The sequence below is a fragment of the Xyrauchen texanus genome, chromosome 8 (assembly GCF_025860055.1).
Source record: "Xyrauchen texanus isolate HMW12.3.18 chromosome 8, RBS_HiC_50CHRs, whole genome shotgun sequence".
Classification (NCBI taxonomy): Eukaryota; Metazoa; Chordata; class Actinopteri; order Cypriniformes; family Catostomidae; genus Xyrauchen; species Xyrauchen texanus.
The window spans coordinates 40,802,811-40,823,896 of record NC_068283.1 but is presented as its reverse complement, the minus strand read 5'-3'; the positions used below and the strand labels follow the sequence as shown (position 1 = coordinate 40,823,896).

Sequence of the window (21,086 nt, the reverse complement as noted above, 5' to 3'; positions counted from 1 at the left end):
CCTTCTAAACCACAGAGTCTTTGCTGTAAGGACGAGAAATTGTTGTCACAACGTAACAACATTTGCATGTAAGGACCAGACAATTTTGCACTGGCAAAAAAACATCAAAAAGCGCCATTTTGGGAAGGGGAAAAAAATTATGATTAGGGGTTCAGGAGTTTTCATTTTTCGGAGAACCATCCATTCTCTCTCTGGAATTTAGTTGGGTCAAACAGGCCAAGCTGTAGCCAGACGACTGATTAGATAGCTTGTATTCTTCTCACTGATTTGGGGTTTGGTGGAATGGTGGGGGTCACTTACACGGAGATGTGGGTGAGGTGAGTCCGCCATCGAGGGGCGTGCTGCTGGTTTTAGAGTCTGGCATTGAGAGGGGCACTGGACGCGCCACAGGGGGGGGTGGAGGCAGCAAGAAGGAGCCTGGCATTTTGCTCTGGCTGCTCCCGTTCGGCTGCAGATGAAACAAACAGGGTGAGGAGGTGTGGAAATGCCCGACACCTCTCAAATGGCACGTCAACGCTGGCTCGCTCCAAAAAAATAAAGATGGGGTGGCTGGGAGTGGAGTGTTGAGAGAAAACAACCAAAATGATGAATGCTGGTTCAATGTGTGCGTTTGTTTGCGTGTTGAATTCACCACCACAGGCAGACGGGAAAAGAGCTGGAAAAATCAAGATGGAAGACTTCTGGTAGAAGATGAGTAACAGGAAATGGGATGAACGAATGGTTTTTTTGTCCATGGAAAGACATTGAATCAAAACCAGGGTGTGAAGAAAAAAAAAACTTTCAAGATGTTGAAAATGGCTCAAGCTGAAGTGAGGAGGGGATGTGTGCAACGCTGAAATGCGAAGTCTCCAGATGTTGTGTAGGGGGCTTTTAATTTAAAGGTGGAAGGAGAAGGAGAGATTGACTCAAGATTGTCAAGACAAGCACAAGACAACATAACAATGACTAAGAAGTTGGTGTCAAGGACAAGTAATGGACACATTTGTTGTCATTGAAAGGACAGTTTACAATTACTACAACAAAGGAATCACACAAGGCTCTTGTTTCACGTTAAAGAGGTACCGAGAGACATAACATAGATAAATGTTAGTTTTGCAGTGAAGAAGAACTCAAACATCCATTTTTTTCAAAGTTGTGTCAAGTTTGTGGCTGCTTGCTACCAATATGCTTTATTGTTACCTTGTTTGCTGTCTTCACAGTGGTAAGCTCTGAACAAGCAATATTACAAGAAGTTTGAACAGAAATAAAATAGTTGATAACATTAGTTGTAGGTCAGTCCATGTAAAGCCCAAAGAATAATTCGGTTTTATGTGAGGGCATTCAATGCATACAGAAAATCTGCATCCTGTTCACAGTATACATACTGCAAAATGAGTACTATATAAGTAGTATTGTGGTAAGCCAATTGCAACACACCCTATGTAATCTGACTGTATATAATGCTGACACAACTTTTGCATAATACATAATGATCAGGGCTTGGTATTGATACAGATTTCCCAATTCGATTTGATTCAGATTAATTTGGGTATATTTAATGTCCAATTTCCTGACATACAGCATGCACTGTAAATACTAATAGTTATCTCAAAGTGTAAAAAATAAAATAACTTAAGCTTAATGTTTACTATTCTTACTAGCATTAATTAAGTTACCGTTACTCTCTAAACCCTAAAGTTGTCATTAATAAAAACATTTAAGTGGTCCTAATTAAACAGTACTTGATATGTCAAATTTTTTAATCATAACTCAAATATACCATTTTTTAAACTTTGGCTTCGAGTACTACTAACTCAAAATAATCAAGTAGAAAATTGTTGCTGTGTGGAGCGAGCACACTGAGGAGAATCAAATGTGCCATATGGCTAACCGAGATACCAGTTATTATTTCCATTAAACTGTACAAGACATGCCATAATGCTTTAAATAATGAAATAAAAACAATGATTCTTTAATCATAGTTTACTTGTAACTAGATAACGTTACTTAAAAAAATAAGTTCAGTATACTTGAGCTAAATAAGTACGTTTACTTAGATTTTTTAAGGCAATCGATTTGCATGTTTTGGTACATTATGGAAATATTACTACTGTCAAATTTGAGCTTTTTAAAAATGTACAAACTCCACGTATTCCATCAGTGAATATCAATTGGCCAATTTATATATTGTTACATGTTTATTGTTTACATTCATAATTTAAATTTCCAAGTGTTAATATTGATTTGTGGAACACGTGCTAAAACGGTACTGTCTCTTTAAGAAAAGCGGCAGTTCAGTGAGCGTCACACAGAAGTGTTTTGGTTGAGCGCTAAACGAAAGTACAGTCGCACGGTTTCTTTACGGCATCTGTGCTATGTGTGATTAGAATACAATGTTTCAATTTTTGTTGTTTTTGATCAACAACTGACTGTAAAGAACAGAAAGGTCATTACAAAAAATGTATTCAATGAAGAATGGATTGCGTGGATCTCACCTTTGGACACATGTTATGAGCCAAACCAAACTTTTACTCTCAACACGCAGTTAAAGGACCTCTGCGCAGAGAGTAAAGGATTGTCTTGGGATTTAAGAATTGATATTGAGATCATTCAAATTAAAATCAAGTTTTATCTGATAAGCTATATTTTCACCCAGCGCTAAGAATGATTATTGCTATTTCTGATTTTTATTTTTCACAAATATAATCACTGGTTAAATTCAGGAGTAAAAACAAATCTAGATCAAATCTACAGTACCTGTTTGCATTGAACAACGTGATTGTACAGGTACCTACATTTCTGCAAAATGATTGTTGCATCGCTGCAGTTTCAACACTAGAGGCGCTACAACAACAGTGACTTTAATTCCCTTTTACACGGATCACGAGTAAAATGGCAGATTATTAGTTGACTTGTAAGCGCATGACTTGTAAGGTGATACATTTTAATGTTTGCAATACATAACTATATTTACAAGCTTGCTCAAGCGTGATCAAATTTCGCACTAGCTCAACTGATGCAAAGGAGCGGGCGTAAAATCCTCAAAAACCTGCGAGTTGATACGTGAGTTGAAAGTGTCGAAGAAGCAAAAAATTACGATTTTGCTTCAGCAATTGCATTTTTTCATGTCATATTCGATTTTTATGACAGGCTTAGGCTTAAGGTTTAGGGTAGGGAAGCAGTTTTTTTCTGATATAAATCTCAATTGAGCATTAGCCTTAAAAACGTTGCTTTAGCGCCACACAGTAGGCATTTCACTTTGGAACTGCTGCGGTAAGGAGCGACGTACTATCATTTTGCAAAAACGTTGCACAGTCATGCAATTGTCATGAGATCGGAATCAGCCAAACTGTTCTGGCAGAGCAGACAGGAGAAACTGACCCCAGAGTGTCAGATCATCACCACCTGTATGATGCCACTTACTCTTACCTGGCCGCTAGCCTGTCCTGATCCGTCAGCACACACAAACTGCACAAACTCCTTGAGCGGGTCCTGGCCCGGGTGGTGGTGGTATCTGATCGTGGGGTGAGTGAAATACGGGCTGGACTGCTGAATGATGGAGGGCGAGGGGAAGTGAAGAGATGAAGCTGAGGCACGGGGACTTCCTGCTACTGGGAGAGAGATAGAGAGAAAGAGGTTAGTGATATGTAGATTATAAAAGTAGCTCTAGTATATTAGTAATGAGGCCAAGAAAGCTGACATTGATTCAATGGATGACATGAGATGATCGTTTTGTAAATCGGTTTAGTAAAATTGTGTGTATGAGAGTGTTTAGGCTAGTTTCTACACGTGCCTTCCATTTTGCACATGATCGAGTGTTGTAGCATTTCAAAGTTCACTTAATTGATCGCGAGCCCATATGAACACATTTGACATATGCGGACTACAACAGCTCTTGTAGCACAGTCAACAGCAGGCGAATGCGCCATTGATGCGTAAAGACTTGGTCTGTCCGCGTGTCTTGAAAAACTGGGCTGTGCGAGTACAGTCCGTGCGTATTGTGCTGATGACAAAATTTGCATCCAGGCCACTCGGCACATAAAAAAATGGAAGTATACTTCATCTTTTAGAAGGTTTACAAAACCGTCTCCATAAGTTGGATACATTTGACAAAAGCTCACTATGCCGATGTATTCAAAGGTAACAATTATGTTTAAATATATTTTTTTTAGGATAAGGGTTAGCATTTGGGTTGTAGTCTGTAGCAATTACAGGTATCTTTTCATAAAAACAATACATGTGAAATACATGTGGCGATTATGACAAAAGTGTATATGTGGGCGACTACGCCAACTAGGTGTTGGTATCGCTAACTTACAATACACTGCAAATTGCGATATGTCCATATGTCCAACATTTCTAATTATTGGGCCATAATTAAAAAATGTAAATGCAGTTTTCAGAGTTTATTCTGATGTTTTCTTAATTGAACTGCAGGGAATGGTATGTATGCACACATAAATAAATAAATAAATAAAAAATATTGATACAAAGGCTCTATTAAAGCAAGGTATCAATGCAATGATGCATTCTCATTTGCATTAAAGGAATGTTGCGGGTTCAATGCAAGTTAAGCTCAATCGACAGCACTTGTGGCATGATGTAAATTACTACAAAAAATTATTTCACCTCGTCGCTCGATTACTTAAAAGAAGAAGCAAAAATCAAGTTGAAATTCTTTTTTGTGGTAATCAACATCATGCCACAAATGCTAGCAATTGAGAGTAACATTAAGTCCATCTCTTGATTGGCGAGAGGAGGGGGTGAGCTCTTTTTCCTCAAGCCAAGCGGGGCCCCCAGCTGCCGGGGACAGTCTGCCAACTTCAAGAGATTTTCTGTAACCCAGACACTCCCAGCCAAAGCCCTGCTTTTCACCCTTGCTGCAATCCAGACTGCTATTCCCTTCTCTTCCTCCATTGCATTTACTCTTTCATCATCCAGTCTTTAATCCCATTAGGGAATGGGATGGAGCCAAGGCCTTAAGGCGGCAAATGGCGCTACAAACTAGTGCCACCAAAGATCTCCTCCTTCTTGGAGTAGCTGCACAACAATAGCTCTAAACACAACCTTAAGACAAAACAACACATTGGCATACAACAGCAGGGCATGGCATAGCATAAGGCCACATCTTCTTCCAAATGTATGACACTACGCAAGCAAACTGGCAGCACCTCAAAACAAGAAAGAGCAAATGCAAAGAAAGAAGATAATTAAGATAAACCTGCAATCTTTCAGCATATCCTAAAGGTTAAGGGATATAGCTTAGTGGTAGAACATTTGAATGCAGATGAAGAGGTCTCTATGGGTTGTGAACATATCTTGACGTAGATCTACAAAACCCACTGAGAATTTGCTGCTGTTTTGCAGTTTCCTTGTTTGTGGTAAAGACATTGGAACATTAACAGAGATTTCTAATAACATAGTTGATGTGCAGGATTAAAGGAGATTTGATAACTATTGCTGCCTTCAAGTGCACCTGGGAAGCTTCAGCGTCCGTGTCGGGCATTCGTTACCACAACATGTCACGCATTCAAGTCAGAAACAAATACAGAAGAAGCCAATCTAAAACAAACACACAATAAACAATGGGAAAAGCTTCTTTTTCTATTGTACTGGTGAATAATCACAAGTACTGTAAATAGGCCTATGTGAATCATTAGCATTGAGGGACTAAAAACAAAATGTTTTGTATTTTGGTTCATTCTGAGCAAAAACTGTATTTTTTCGCACCAGTTCAGATGTTCCACAGCCTTCTTTCCAAAAGGTAACCGGTTAGAATAAAATAAAAGAACGGAAAATAACGTTCTTTTTAAAATGACAGAAATGCACGAAGGGGTGGGTGAAGTACCAATTGCAGTGTTGCCAGATCTTGCAAGAGAAACAAGCAACCTGGTCTGGAAAGAAAGCCCAAAATAAGACACCTGCCTCACAAAATAAGCAAACTGTGTGGTGTGATGGATTTATCAGCATAGAAATAATTACAAGCAGTTCGTTAACATTTAAGTATAACTTTATTTACAGATCTGCTTCTCAGTCAAAGCCTGTATTAATGCTCATATCAAACAATAATTCAGTGAAGACTTGGAAACAACTGAGTAATGTAATTTTTACCTCTATTAATATTTTCCTTGTACCTGAATTAGTTGTGCATGTATACAGTATGTACTGCAGTAATTATACATGGTTATTATAAAGGTCTTCATTCAAGGAATGCAACATCCACAACGGTCAATTAGGCAAAGAAAAGTGTGATGCAGCAGTTTCCTTCGGGATCAAAGCACATGTTCCATTTTTTCGGGCAACATGAAGTGGTGTATTTCCAAAACATGTACTGTAATAAACCCTTTGGCCTTTGGTATTAACCCATTATAACCGGTTACCAGCACTTAAAAATATCGTTTTCACACTGGAACAATTGAAAATCAATTTTTTCCAGTTTTCAATTATGTTCTGCGAAATATTTCGTTCGTTTTCAGTTTTCGTTCAGTGAATCGTTTTTAGTCCCTGATTTGAATTAAGCACTACAATTTAAATAATTTTGGCTTTCCATCAAGATTTTATGTCCTCGGGCCAGGAGTTAAACTGAGAGTTTCCCACTGGTAAATAGGACTTGGCTTGACTATTCATGTGCTTGGAACACGTAATTACGATATTTCTGACTCCACTTGAAGGATGCATGTGTTCTTTGTAATAGAGGCCAACCTATAGTGTATTTTGCTGATACCGATAACTAAAGTTATGGAAAAGGCTGATAAGTGATTGATTTATAGATTGTTAAAAAAAAGCTTCAAATCCTTTCCTTTCTATGAGGTTCACAGACATAGAGGCTACAAGAGTCGAATATAAATAAATAATCCTAATAATCCAAATAATTACCAGATCTGGAGCATAATTTAGGACTTCGAACAAGCCGAAATACACGTATTTCTTTAGGGACTCTTATTTTGAAATTACGTAGACATGGTGCTGTTACAATGATCTATATTTAAGTTTTTACCAAATTAAGCTTTGTATAGTCTATATACTCAACAGCTGAAGTATGATATATATATATATATATATATATATATATATATATATATGTACTGTACATTCCCATATAGTTGCATTTTTCTATGCTTGCCCTCGCTTCATTGATATACTAATCAAAATAACCACGTGAAGTGAGGATAAAAATAGGGATGAATATTGTATGTCAGTGATTGCTTTTTCACCTTTAAAAGCCTCTATTTTCCTGTAAACCCAAGTTGTTCTAACTGCAGAATCCTCCAGCACTGGCCAAAGAGGAACATGGAAGAGTTATAGATTAATCTATATAAATTAGATATAACAGTCTACATCTTGTAAAAGGCTTATTGTGCCTCTGTCTTTAAAATCAACATGAAACAACCTATTTTACTATCGTAATGTGCAACATTCAAGTGAAGCAGGTTGGACTGCAGTGTGCGTTTGTTGTATGTTTTGATACTGTTTTAACTCCATATTCAAAAACATAAAATGGAGGGCAGGACTTAACTAAAACCATTAGTTCATGTTAATTAACCCTATCCAACAGCCCATGTGGCCTCGATGATATCAGCAGAAAAGGAAAGTTGTTTCAGAAGCAGTGCAACTATTTCATATTGATAACAAGAAGAAATGTTTTATAATTTCCAATGACATTTTTAATAATTCTAATAAGGAAAAAAATGAAGTCGAGAAAATGGAGAGACCAATCACCAACCAATCACACTGACAAACAGACAGACAAAAAGCTAAATTGGCCTCAATACAGGAGAAAAAAAGGGTGGGGAGTAGGACGTATGACAAATGCCCAAACATAAGTGCCTTCACCCAACCAACCATTGTGAAAACACAGCCTCGGCTCTCCCCAAAAGTCACCACATCCAACCCCACCAAGCGCTACACCTGCGAGGGGGCTTGAGGGATCAGGGACTGGAAGGGAGGGAGATGGGGGGTCTCTGAACTCTCACCTGGTCTCACACCTGCCAGCATGGGCAGCGGGTGATGGGTGAACGGCATGCGGGCAGACCTCGTATAGCCGGACAGAGCGCTGAAATCGAATTTCCCCGGCTTCTTAAGAGAACCAGGCGACGAGAGCCCTGGTAAAAATGGGATCAACAAAATGGCAGAACAGAGATGTGGATTTAATCAAACACGGTTTTGCTTATTAATCTTTGTCTAAAAAATATCTTATCTTTGCTTCTAAAGTGCTAAAATTTTACTTAGAATCTTATCAACAAATTGTTGTAATCTACAAATAAGACACTGCTTGGCTTTGTTGTATCTTGTTTTTTTTTCTTTTTTTCTTTGGAAAGTATAGAGAAGCCAGTCAGCCAGGTCCAGAGTGCGAGCTTTGTTTTAAAGCAGTGGAGTGCAGGAAAGAATGGGATAGGGTCGGGATAGGGCTTGGATAGGGTCAGGAAGGGTCTCTATGCAAAATGAGAAAAACAGATGGGAGAGGCCATGGTAAACCATCCCACAATGATCTGTCTGTCTGCCTGTCTGTTTCACCAAATCTCAAAGACAAGAGTATTGTGTCAAAAGGTGATTCTCATTAAACCTCTTCCATGTCCTGGTCATAGTTTAGTCCAAAATCAAAAGAAACAAATAAGAAATTATATTTAACATTGTCACATTATTTTCATAACAGTTACAAACATTTTACTCCTCAATTCTCATTACTGCAACAAATGATCACTATGATATTCACTTTAATGGCATGTTATTTATTTGTAATTTTTTTTATTTATTATTTCAATTACCGTAAAGTATTTATACATCATAGTAGTACTGTCTTGGTTCTGCCTTTCATTTTTGCTGTTTTTAAGCAATACAGTCAGTGTTATGGTAATGATATTCATAATTGAAAAAAAAATGTAAATGGTAAAAGTAAACTTTCTGATGTGTTATGATAATGAGTATTGTATGGTAAAATGTGTTTACACTCCAGAAACTAATTTAGCCTATTTTTAAGATTTACGCATTTAATTTTTATAACAAAATGTAATCAAATTGAATTGTGTAATTGTTGGCGGGCGGGGCCGGGCCGGGCCGGAATGACTCACGCCCGGTCCCCAATCAGCCTTATGGGGCGCGCGAGGGATAAAGGCGGCCAATGACAACAGTTTGAGAGAGAGAGAATTATGGGCTGCTGCCCTGTATGTTTTTATTTAATTAAATATTATTTAAATTGTTAAGCCAGTTCTCGCCTCCTCCATTCCCTTAACCCCTTTACACTGGTGCCAAAACTCGGGAAGGAGGAAGCATGCCCGTCGCAAAGTCCTCGACACTGCTGTCCACCGAGGGGAGTGCCGCAGCAATCCGCCGAGTGACGGAGTAGCTCTACCGCCCAGAAGCGGGGTACGTCATGCCGGGGGCTCTCCGTCCAGAGGCAATGCATGCCACAGGGCAGAGCTCTACAAACACGGTGGCTGGGGGCAGAGAGGGCCCTGCCCAAGGGCCATTTTGTCTGTGAGTGATCGTGTCTACAACTGTTGGTAGTAGGCCACTTAGGTCTTCCATGTCCCATCCAAGGGCCAGACATGGAGGTTCCAGAGGTCTGGGCGTGAGTGCCAGAAGGTGCCCCATCCCTGAGAAAGAAGGTCCTTTCTCAGGGGAATCTGCCAGGGAGTTGCTGTCGCGAGGAGCGTGAGGTCCGAGAACCAAACCTTGGGTGGGCAAATATGGGGCCACAATGGTGACTTGTTCCTCATCCTCCCTGACCTTGCACATGGTCTGTGCAAGTAGGCTAATTGGGGGAGCGCATATTTTGGAATACCAGAGCGGACAGTGGGAGGATTCCCGGGAAGCGAATAGGTCTATCTGTGCTTTGCCGAATCAACTCCAAATCAGCTGAACCACCTGGGGGTGGAGTCTCCACTCTCTGCTGACTGGTCTTACACTGACAAATGGGACGTCCTTGGCGAGAAGACAGGGTGCATTATCTTGAGCCGCACCGGGGCAAGATGTGCTGGATGGCCTCCATCTGCTTCTTCACCACGAGAACTGCTGGGCGAAGTCCTCAATGGCATCGCTAAAAATCTGGGAGATGGGCATGTTGAGAAAGCGTGCTCATCTCGACCAGATTCAGCCACAGGTGGCACTCCTGGACCACCAAAGTGGACATCACCTGCCCGAGTTCTCGCACCATGACCTTCGTCGCCCGGAGGACAGCTCCTGCAGCACAACGGGATCAGGACTACCCATGTGCAGTTCTTTTAGTGCCTTGGCCTAGTGTATCTGCAGGAGGTCCATGGCATGCAGGGCGGAGGCAGCCTTTCCAGAGGCACTGTAGGCTTTGGTCGACAGAGACGACGTAGTCCTACAGGCTCTGAAAGGAAGTGGCAGACGATCCCGCCAGGTGGCGGAATTTTGCAGCACAACCACCTTATCCACCTGAGGGACCTCTGTGTACCCGTGGACCGATCCGCCATTGAGGGTACTGAGAGCGGACGGACTCGGAAATCGGTTTCGGGTAGCGAAAGGTGCCCCCGCTAACTTATCAGTTCGTTGTGCATGTATGGGAGGAATGGAAAGGGTGGGGGGCGGGGGGCGTGCCCGTGAGTGACGCCCTGATCCCAGGAACCAATCATCAAGCCGCGAGCTCTCACTGAAGTGTGGAGGGTTCCAGTCCAACCTGATACTTGTGGCAGCCCGGGCAAACATGGCGGTCAACACTGCGTCAGACTCAGACTGGGCGGGCAGACCCGAAGGTGGCAGCCCAATAGAGTCCTCAGTATACGACATCGCCAGTGCACTCTCCGATGCAGCAATCGAAGACTTATCCTGCTCGCATGCCCTGAAAGAGACGTCAAGCTGGCCATGAGGCAGGCTAGTCTCATTTTGGAACCGGATGGGAGCAAACGAGAATGCCGGGGAACGGGAGGTCCGCAGGGAATTACCCGGCAAGACTGCGCCCATTGAAGTCTCCAAATTGCCCCCAGCGCCAGCCAGGCCGGCCTCATACCCGTGGGTACAAGGCACAGCGCGGGGGGAAGCTAGAGTGGCTTTCCCACTTCGGAAGAAGGAAAGCCGCAATCGCAACATTGTCATGGCCATATTCTCGCAATGAGAAAATGAACCATCCACAAACGATGCCTTAGTGTGATCGTTGTCCAAACATGTGAGGTAGCACCCGTGGCCAAGATACGACAGCATCTAGGAATCACACAAAGATGGAAAGGCATCTTTATAAATCTTGAATCTCATCTTGAATGAGAGTGGGCAGTCCTTCTCCTTTTATACCCGTATGTCTGGGGGAGTGGCATGCAAATTCCATTTTATCAAAAGATAGAGGTGTTCGGGGCTCTCAAGAGCGACCCCTAGAGTCACTACATTGACACAACGTCAAGTGAGTGACAGAAGGGGATTTTTAACCATACTTTACATTACTCATTTTTACATATTACATTTTGTGTGACTTTAGCATGCTGACATTTATAAAAAAAAATTATTTGTTTTATTTAACTGCTTTTAAAATTTTTTGCAATTCTGCTACGTTGGGTCTCTGAGGATTAAAGATAAAATTATATAAAATTATACATAATATATAAAATTATAAAATAAAAAAAAATATCCACATTCTATTAAATCCATAACAATCGATTTTTGTTCTTTAGGTCCAAAGCTAAAAGGTAACAAGTTATATTTTCAAAATAAATCAGTAGTTTTACACCATAAACGTCTAGGTTACGTATGTAACCTCCGTACCCTGATGGAGGGAACGAGACGTTGTGTCAGAGAAGCGACACTAGGGGTCTCTCTTGAGCGCCGATATTCACCTCTGAACTATGAAAAAAGGCCAATGAGAGTTGGCAACCAGTATTTGCATGTCCCGCCCCCGGACATACGGGTATTTAAGCGGCGCAAATACGGGAGTTCATTCAGGATTTTTCTGAGGAGCCAGAAATGGTCCGGCCACAACAGTGGCTCGGCTCAGCAACGTGGCAGGGGAGACACAACGTCTCGTTCCCTCCATCAGGGAACGGAGGTTACATACGTAACCTAGACGTTCCCCTTCTGTCGCTCTCTCCACGTTGTGTCAGAGAAGCGACACTAGGGGTCCACTTATAAAAGCGCCACGTGCTGAGCCGTGTACGTGAACTGCTGATACAGGAGCAAGCAGGTATTCTTACGTGCAGGACGACCAACTGTATCAGGCTGCACGTACCCTTCCCCAATGCCCCATTTAAGCCATCAGGATTCCTTATCGTTACCCTGGAGGGGAACAAGGTGCTGGCCGCCAACCTGGGAGCGGGCCAAGCCTGGCCGGGCCTCTTTTCTCTCTATGTTTCTCGCATAGAGCAACTTAGGCCAGGCCCTTACATGCATTGAGGGAAGGGGTCTTAGCCCTTATTCAGGGTGGAGAAGACCCTGCGGAGGCCACGCCTACCCGAGAGGGAGGCAAGTTTAAGTGGCAAAACCATCAGAGGCCTGACTTAGGGCCTATGTGGAAAAGTCAGTGCGGTGGTGGATCCAGCCTATAGAGGGGGAACATACAGCACGGCAGCCGAGGCAGCCATGACTGCCTAAGGGAAACACGGGAGTCAGCTCGCAAGAGGGACAGAACCGTGGTGTTACACACAGGGGAGTCCGAAGGAGGCCTTACCTGTGGAGCACCTATACCAGTACAGGGTAGCTTACGGTACCCGCAGTGGCTTGGGTCAGCGAGTTCCTCCGCTGAACTGCGACCCACGAGGGCTAGGGAGGAATCGACCAGTGTCCCAAACCTGAGATCTCCTGGGAATGAAGGCGCACTGTTTCCCCTGGTTAGGGGAAGGGCGCTAGGTGCAGCGATTCACCTGGTCAGATCGTGGGCGTGCCACCGAGTTCTACGGGCTCGGTACCTGAGAGAACACGGGACGATACTGACTCAACTCGGAGATTGTAGAATCTTGCAAAAGTGTTAGGTGTTGCCCAGCCCGCTGCTCTACAAATGTCTGCTAGGGCAGTGCCCCTAGCCAGTGCCCATGAGGACACAACACTCCTGGTGGAGTGAGCTTGGACCCGCAAGGGGGGGGCACGGCCTGGGTGTGATAAGCCAGGGAAATGGCGTCGACAACCCAGTGGACGAGTCTCTGCTTGGAGACAGCATTCCCTTTCTGCTGTCCCCCAAAGCAGACGAAGAGCTGCTCAGAGCGTCTGGTGCTCTGTGTGCGGTCCAGATAAATACGTAAAGCACGTACTGGACACAGCAGTGAAAGGGCTGGGTCTGCCTCCTCCCGGGGCAGCGCTTGCAGGTTCACTACCCATTCCCTGAAGGGTGTGGTAGGAACCTTGGGCACATAGCCCGGTCGCGGTCTTAGGATCATGAAAGTATCTGCCGGACCAAACTCCAGGCAAGCGTCGCTAACAGAGAACGCATGCAGGTCCCCGACTCTCTTGATGGAAGCGAGCGCGATCAGCAGGGCAGTCTTGAGAGAGAGGGCCCTGAGTCCAGCTGAGTCAAGCGGCTCGAAGGGGGGTCTCTGGAGGCCCGTAAGGACGACCGAGAGATCCCAGGAGGGGAACAGGTTAGGCCGGGAGGGAGTTATCCTCCGGGCACCTTTTAGGAACCTGACGATTAAGTCATGCTTACCAAGAGACTTGCCGTCTACCGTGTCGTGGTGGGCCGCGATAGCGGTGACATACACCTTGAGGGTGGAGGGGGACAGCCTCCTTTCCAGCCTCTCCTGAAGAAACACGAGCACTGACCTAACTGCGCACTTCTGCGGGTCTTCGGCTCGGTAAGAACACCAGTCCATGAACAGATGCCACTTTAGAGCGTAGAGATGCCTGGTAGAGGGGGCTCTGGCTTGATTGATTGTATCTATGACGGTCGGTGGTAGGCCGGCTAAATCTTCCGCATCCCGTCCAAGGGCCAGACATGGAGGTTCCAGAGGTCTGGGTGCGGGTGCCAGAGCATGCCCCGTCCCTGAGAAAGAAGGTCCTTCCTCAGGGGAATCCGCCAGGGAGGGGCTGTCGTGAGGAGTGTGAGGTCCAAAAACCAAGTCCGGGTAGGCCAGTAGGGGGCTACCAGAGTGACTTGCTCCTCGTCCTCCCTGACCTTGCATAGCACCTGTGCAAGAAGGCTCACTGGGGGAAATGCGTACTTGCGCAGCCCCGTGGGCCAGCTGTGGAGGATTCTTGGGAGGCAAACAGGTCTACCTGGGCCTTGCCGAACCGGTCCCAAATCAGCTGGACCGACTGGGGGTGGAGTCTCCACTCTCCGCCGGGCAAGCTTTGTCTTTGTCCATCACATTGAGGTTGCTGGGGATGTGAGTGGCGCGCAGTGACTCCAGTCGCTGCTGACTCCATAGGAGGAGATGACGGGCGAGCTGTGACATGTGGAGGGAGCGTACTCCGCCTTGGCGGTTTATGTAGGCTACGACCATGGTGCTGTCTGTCCTGACTAAGATGTGTTTGTGCCGAATTAACGGAAGAACCTTCTGCAGGGCCAGAAAAACAGCCAGCAGCTCTAGGCAGTTGATGTGCCAGCGTAGCGGGCCTCGCGCCCATTGCACACGGCGCCCCAACCCAATTTGGAGGCGTCGGTCGTGACCAGAACGCGTCGGGACACCTGCTGCAAGGGTACTCCAGCCCTTAGAAAGCAAAGGTCTGTCCAGGGTTTGAAGGTCTGGCGGCAGGCAGAGGTAACTTTTACGTTGTGCGTGCCGCGGCGCCATGCTCGTCTCGGGACTCGAGTCCGGAGCCAGTGCTGAAGTGGTCTCATATGCATCAACCCCAGCGGCACGGCCGCCGCGGAGGATGCCATATGCCCCAGGAGCTGTTGGAAATGTTTTAGCGGGACCACAGCGCCTGGCTTGAAGGAAGCGAGGCATTTCAGCACTGACTGAGCACGCTCGTTGGAGAGACGTGCTGTCATTGAGACTGAGTCTAACTCCAGACTGAGAGAAGAGATGCTCTGGACCGGGGAGAGCTTGCTCTTTTCCCAGTTGACCTGAAGCCCCAAACGGCTGAGGTGCCTGAGCACCTGGTCTCTGTGTGCGCATAGTAACTCTCGAGAGTGAGCCAGTATGAGCCAGTCATCGAGGTAATTGAGTATGCATATGCCGGCTACTCGGAGCGGGGCAAGAGCTGCCTCTGCGACTTTCGTGAAGACGCGAGGGGACAGAGACAGGCCGAAGGGGAGGACTTTGTACTGATACGCCAGACTGTCGAACGCGAACCGTAAGAAGGGTCGATGTCGAGGGCAAATTGAGACGTGGAAGTACGCGTCCTTCAGGTCTACCACTGCGAACCAATCTAGATGCCGGACGCCAGATAGAATTTGTTTCTGGGTGAGCATTTTGAACGGGAGTTTGGACAAGGTCCGATTGAAAACTTGCAGTTCCAAGATCGGTCGTAAGCCGCCGCCTTCCTTGGGTACAACAAAGTAAGGGCTGTAGAAACCCTTCTTCGTTTCGGTTGGAGGGACAGGCTCTATCGCGTCCTTTAATAGAAGGGAGGCGATTTCTTCGCGCAGGGAATGGGCATGTTGGCCGTGTACTGCGGAAAAATGTACGCCCACGAAGGGGGGCGGAGACCTGGCAAACTGAATTGCGTAACCAAGTCGAATGGTCCGGTGCAGCCAGCGTGACGGGTTGGGCAGTGAAAGCCACGCCTCTAAACTCCGTGCTAGGGGCACCAAAGGGACGGGTTTTTTGGACGTACCCGGCGGGGCTTCGCAGCGGTGCGGAACAGGTAACGTGGCGTCGGGAAGCAACTTGGCATCCCGAGGCTCTGGTGCTGAGAATAAACTCAAAGCACTTACCTTTCTCCGTGCATCCGGCAGGGGGCGGGTTCGTGACTGAGGAGGAGGTCTGATGCTGGCGTCCTCTGGACTCGTCTGAACCGGCTGGCCGGGGAACAGTCGTGGGGCTGAAGGCGGGGACACCGCGTCCATGGAGCCGGGACTGTCGAGGCCTGAAAGCAGAGTGCCGTGAGAACGGCATTTGCAGGCCATATGCCCCAGAGACAAAGGAAATAGCTCTTTTATTGAGAATTTGGGTACCGCAGCCCACGTTAAGGGGTGCGGCAAATGAAAAAACAAAGGATTCTCCTCCCGGCCGTCCACTAGGGGACGGAGCGGTCTTACCACCTCCGGAGCTAACTTCTTGGACTCTGGGTGCGATGTCTCAGGAGCGCCTGGGAGCCTTCCGGGTCCTCGAGGGGGGTCCGTGAGACAGGGGGCGTGTGCTTCCCGCGGTTTGCTCGACGCTGGGGCTGAGAGCTGGGCCCGGGTTGAGGCGGAGCAGGAGCTTGTCTTCTGGCCGCAGGAGGACGCCCTCGGCGAGCAGATGGGGCATGGGCCGTGGCGGCAGGCTTGCGGCGAGGCATGATGTGAGAGATGGCCTCCGTCTGCTTCTTTACCATGGAGAACTGCTGGGCAAAGTCCTCGACGGTGTCGCCAAAGAGGCCGAACTGGGAGACAGGGGCGTTGAGGAAGTGAGTCTTGTCGGCTTCACGCATCTCGACCATGTTCAGCCACAGTTGACGTTCCTGGACCACTGCGTGGCCATCGCCTGCCCGAGCGCTTGCGCTGTGACCTTCGTCGCTCTCGGGGCGAGGTTGGTCGCTGAGCGCAGTTCCTGCAGCGTGTCGGGATCAGGGCCACCCCCGTGCATGTTGCGAAGTGCCTTGGCTTGGTGGACCTGCAGGAGAGCCATGGCATGCAGGGCGGAAGCGGCGCATCCGGTGGCGCTCTAGGCCTTCGCTGTCAGCGAGGAGGTTGCTCTACAGGTCCGGGAAGGGAGTAGGGGCGACCTCGCCAGGTGGTAGGGGTACCGGGGCATAGATGGATCGCAACCGCCCTATCCACCTGGGGAATTGCCGCGTACCCGTGGCGCGCTCCGCCGTCAAGGGTGGCGAGGGCGGACGAGCCTGTGGCGGTGTGACGAGTGGAGAGCTCGTCATGCACTTCCGAGAAAAATGGAACCGGGGGGGCAAGGCTGTGAGCGGCGCGCAGACCCCAGGAACCAGTCATCCAGCCGTGATGGCTGTGGGGAGGATGGAGGGTTCCAATCCAAGCCCACGCTGTTGGCTGCCCGGGAAAGCATGTCGGACATCTGTGCGTCAGCCTCAGCCTGGGCGTGCAAGCCCGAAGGCGGCAGCCCAGGGGAGTCCTCTGCATCAGATGCCGCGCCCTCCGATGTCGTGGCGAGCTCATCGGCTTCCATCGCAAAAGGGTCGGCTGACTGGCTGTGAGGCGAGTCGCCGCCGCCTCGAGCACGGACGGGAATCAACGAGCGTGCTGGGGCGCAGGTGGTCCGAGGGGGCATACCCGGCGGAGCTGCACCCGCAGCCATCCCCAAATCGCCTCCATCGCCAGCCGCATCATCCTCAATCCCGTGGGAAGAAGGAGCAATACAGGGGCGGCTGGAGTGGCTTGCTCACGGTTGTAAGCAAGCCGCGACCGCAACGTTGTCATGGTCATGTTCTCGCAGTGAGAACATGAACCATCCACAAATGCAGCCTCGGTGTGATCGCTACCCATACACACGAGACAGCGCCTGTGGCCGTCGGAAGCGGAGAGCACTCTACCGCATCCAGAAACAACACAGGGTTGGAAGGGCATCTTTATAAAGACGTGTCCTTAAAAGGACGTTCAACGCCGCTGTGTTTTGCTCTTTTAGAGGAAATTACTCTTTAAATAAAATCACTCTTTTAGGGAAAAAACTTGTCGATGCGCCCAGGGGCAGGAATGCACAGCCGTGCAAACAGGAGAAAGCCGCTGTTGTGCGCCGTGGAATCCAACAGTTATGCAGCAGAGGGATGACAGGAACTCGGTGTGTAGTATGCAGCAGTTGCAGACACGACCATCGGCTCCAAAGAAATTTCTGAATGAACTCCCGTATTTGCGCCACTTAAATACCCGTATGTCTGGGGGCGGGACATGCAAATACTGGTTGCCAACTCTCATTGGCCTTTTTTCATAGTCCAGAGGTGAATATCGGCGCTCAAGAGAGACCCCTAGTGTCGCTTCTCTGACACAACGTGGAGAGAGCGACAGAAGGGGAAGAGGAGCTTCACCATAATGTATAGACTAAACAATTGCAAAATATAGTCAGGCACTATTACAGTAACTATCACAGAAACTCCAATATTCCCACATGACCGCATTAGTATTGCCAAAAGGACTGTACATTCCATCAAATAGTGTAATAAGTAAATAACCGTAAATGCAATCTGTGTATACAAAGTCTGACATTAAGAAACTCTAAACAAACTACACATGGAGAAACAAATCTGAGGTTTTCACTCAACTTTTACAGTCCTGAGGGACAAACTGAAGAGTAAAACACATGCAGTTATGTTCCGAGTGGCAGGAGAGTACCCTCATGCCAGAAAGAGGAGGACAGGCAGGGAACGAAATGTGCGAATGATGAGGGTGGAATTATGGTAAATGAAAAGAAAAAGTGTGTGTTGGTTTGGTCTTGTCATATATAACAGCACATTAATGTGTCCTCCTGATCTTATAAATGTCAAATGGAGTCCGCAGGGCTGCTAGCTTAAGCTGTCGAGCACTTCCCGAGTTACTTTGGCAAAAACATGAGGGCTGAAAATACGCCCAGCTCACCCAGTGACCCAGAAACATGGCCAAACATGTCAGGACTCAGGAAGGAATGGAAAAGGAGTTTACAATCAATCTTGTGGATGGTTTTGAGGGAAACTATTATAATAAGTGGTGATTTAAACACCCAATTTAAGATTTTAAAGACAGGGCTGTTCAGAGACATGTAAGGAAGCCACATAATTGTTATGTGAAATCTTTAACTAATCTAATGTTGATTTTAAAATGATATCTTTAAATATCTCTATTTACAGCATATTTTCAAATGTTGTTAACATGCAATCTATAAACAAATGAAAAAGTATGTACAATGTGTTTTCTTCAAACATACTTGTGTGTTTGCATGTGCAAATGTGTAAATATATTGTGTATCATTACTCACAAAATGGTGAGGAAATTAGAAACATGTAATTTTCCCTTTGTTGTACTATACTATGCTTTTGATGTACAGAAATAGACATTATGCTTCATTGGTGACTTTTTAAGTAATGTGATTTCATAGTAGGCTTTAAAAGCAACAATATCTCTGAAAATGTTCAGGGGAAAAAATAGTTAACACTGTATTTAGAGAAGATCACAAGGCATTTGTTTGTTTTTCTTTTTGCTTAAAACAAACACTCACAAACCCTAAAGATAAATCACTACTGTGCATCATGATTGACTATGGGAGAGCAAAACACACAGGTCTAATGATTTTCGTAAAGAAGACATAATTATGTACAGCGTGAACACTTTCTGTACTATTGCAAACAAATACAGAAAACACTGTCTGAAATATTGCAAACAACAAAAGGAAAAGACTGTCTGTACTATTGCAAACAACAAAAAGAAAACACTCTCCGTACTACTGAAAAAAAGAAAAAAAAAGAATGCACTGTCCATACTATTGCAAACAAAACAGAACAGAAAACACTGTACATGCTACTGCAAAAAAAAAAACAACAATGTCCATATTTCTGCAGACAAAGATAACACTGTCCATACTATTGCAAACAAAAAATTGTCTGTGCAATTGCAAACAAAAACAGAAAAGAATGTCTGTACTATTGCAAACAACAAAAAGAAAACACTCTCCATACTACTGAAAAAAGAAAAAAAAGAATGCACTGTCCATACTACTGCAAACAAAAAAAGACAACAATGTCCGTATTTCTGCAGACAAAGATAACACTGTCCATACTATTGCAAACAAAAAAGATAACACTGTCCATACTTCTGCAAACAAAAAAGATAATCCTATCTGTACTAATGCAAACAAAAATATACTACTTTACATACTATAGCAAACAAAAAATTGTCCGTGCAATTGCAAACAAAAACAGAAAACACTATCTGTACTAATGCAAACAAAAACAGAAAACAAAAAATATAATGCTCTGTACAGTTACAAACATAAAAGAAAATAATGTCTGTAAAATTACAAACAAAAAAGAAAACAGTCTGAACTAGTGTAAATAAAAAAAAGATAACACTGTATGTACAATTGCTAACAAAAAGATAATACCATCTGTAATACTGAAAACAAAATAGATAATAATATCCATATTGTTAAAAAAATAATATGTAATAATAATATATATATATATATATATATATATATATATATATATATATATATATATATATATATATATAATACTGTGTGTGCAATTACAAACAACAACTATAGCCTAACATGTCTCATTACAGTCTAACATAATTAGATATGTGAGGTGGTGGCTAATCACAATTGAACTAATCTAAGCATATGCATCTCTGTGAGTGGTTGAAAACAGTCACCACACTAAAGCCTTTGAAGTTACAGTTGATACAAGTTTCTATGATTTGACTCTCCCTGTGTTAGCACATGCCTGCATGTGTGAGTCTATGTGTAAATATGTGTGTAAGTGGAATTATCACTGGTTAAGTGTTATTTCTCTGTCTTGTGCCAGGCCGACACTCAGACAGACTGGCAGCCAATCAAATGCTCCCGTGACTTTCTAGTCTCACCATTCTAACAAGTTAGCCGCCAAACAAACCTTGACCTGTCAAAAAAATAATAATATGCAAATATCACTTCCTCACACTACACACACTACAACTGTTCTCAGATAGGTTTCCTGAACACTTCCCCATCTACCATTGGTCATATGGGAAGACACAAATCCAAGCACAAATCAATTTACAGTGATACTACGGTGTCTGTTGTCTACCATTAACAAAATCGGCATAAACAGATGCTCACAGATGTAATGCCAAACTCTAAACAGAAGGAACGAGTTAGAGACAGAACAGAATGAAAAGACAGAGAAGATGGCATCCACGGACACCCGGGGCAAAAGTGAAGGATACAGTGTCTGAATGTAGTGGGAGTTCACGGACTGCTCGTGTAAGAAGGCACCAGATTTAATGATAAATGACACCGTCACCTTGCAGCATTGCCAAAGCCTCATTCAGGTAGTGAATCACCTTTGGAGCGTAGCGCACTTCACACACAGAAAAACTCTGAGCGCCACCACCTTCAACATAACAGATGTCTTCTGTAACCCAGTAGCTCCCATCGCTGTTCGACACA

The 21,086-nt window shown here is 45.2% G+C and overlaps 1 protein-coding gene across 18 annotated transcripts in view; it reads right to left on the bottom strand.

Annotated features, from left to right (window-relative positions):
* nfixb (nuclear factor I/Xb) overlaps positions 1–21,086 on the bottom strand; it is a 231,448-nt gene that overhangs the window by 12,959 nt on the left and 197,403 nt on the right. For 6 of the 18 annotated variants that reach the window (XM_052131251.1, XM_052131252.1, XM_052131253.1 and 3 more), the window contains 3 exons: positions 7,953–8,081; positions 3,409–3,590; positions 301–448 (listed from right to left, as the gene is read on the bottom strand). In XM_052131251.1, the coding sequence (XP_051987211.1) occupies positions 301–448; positions 3,409–3,590; positions 7,953–8,081 (459 nt within the window). The remainder of the gene's footprint in view (positions 1–300; positions 449–3,408; positions 3,591–7,952; positions 8,082–21,086) is intronic. The other 12 variants (XM_052131249.1, XM_052131264.1, XM_052131261.1 and 9 more) reach the window with 8 other exon arrangements.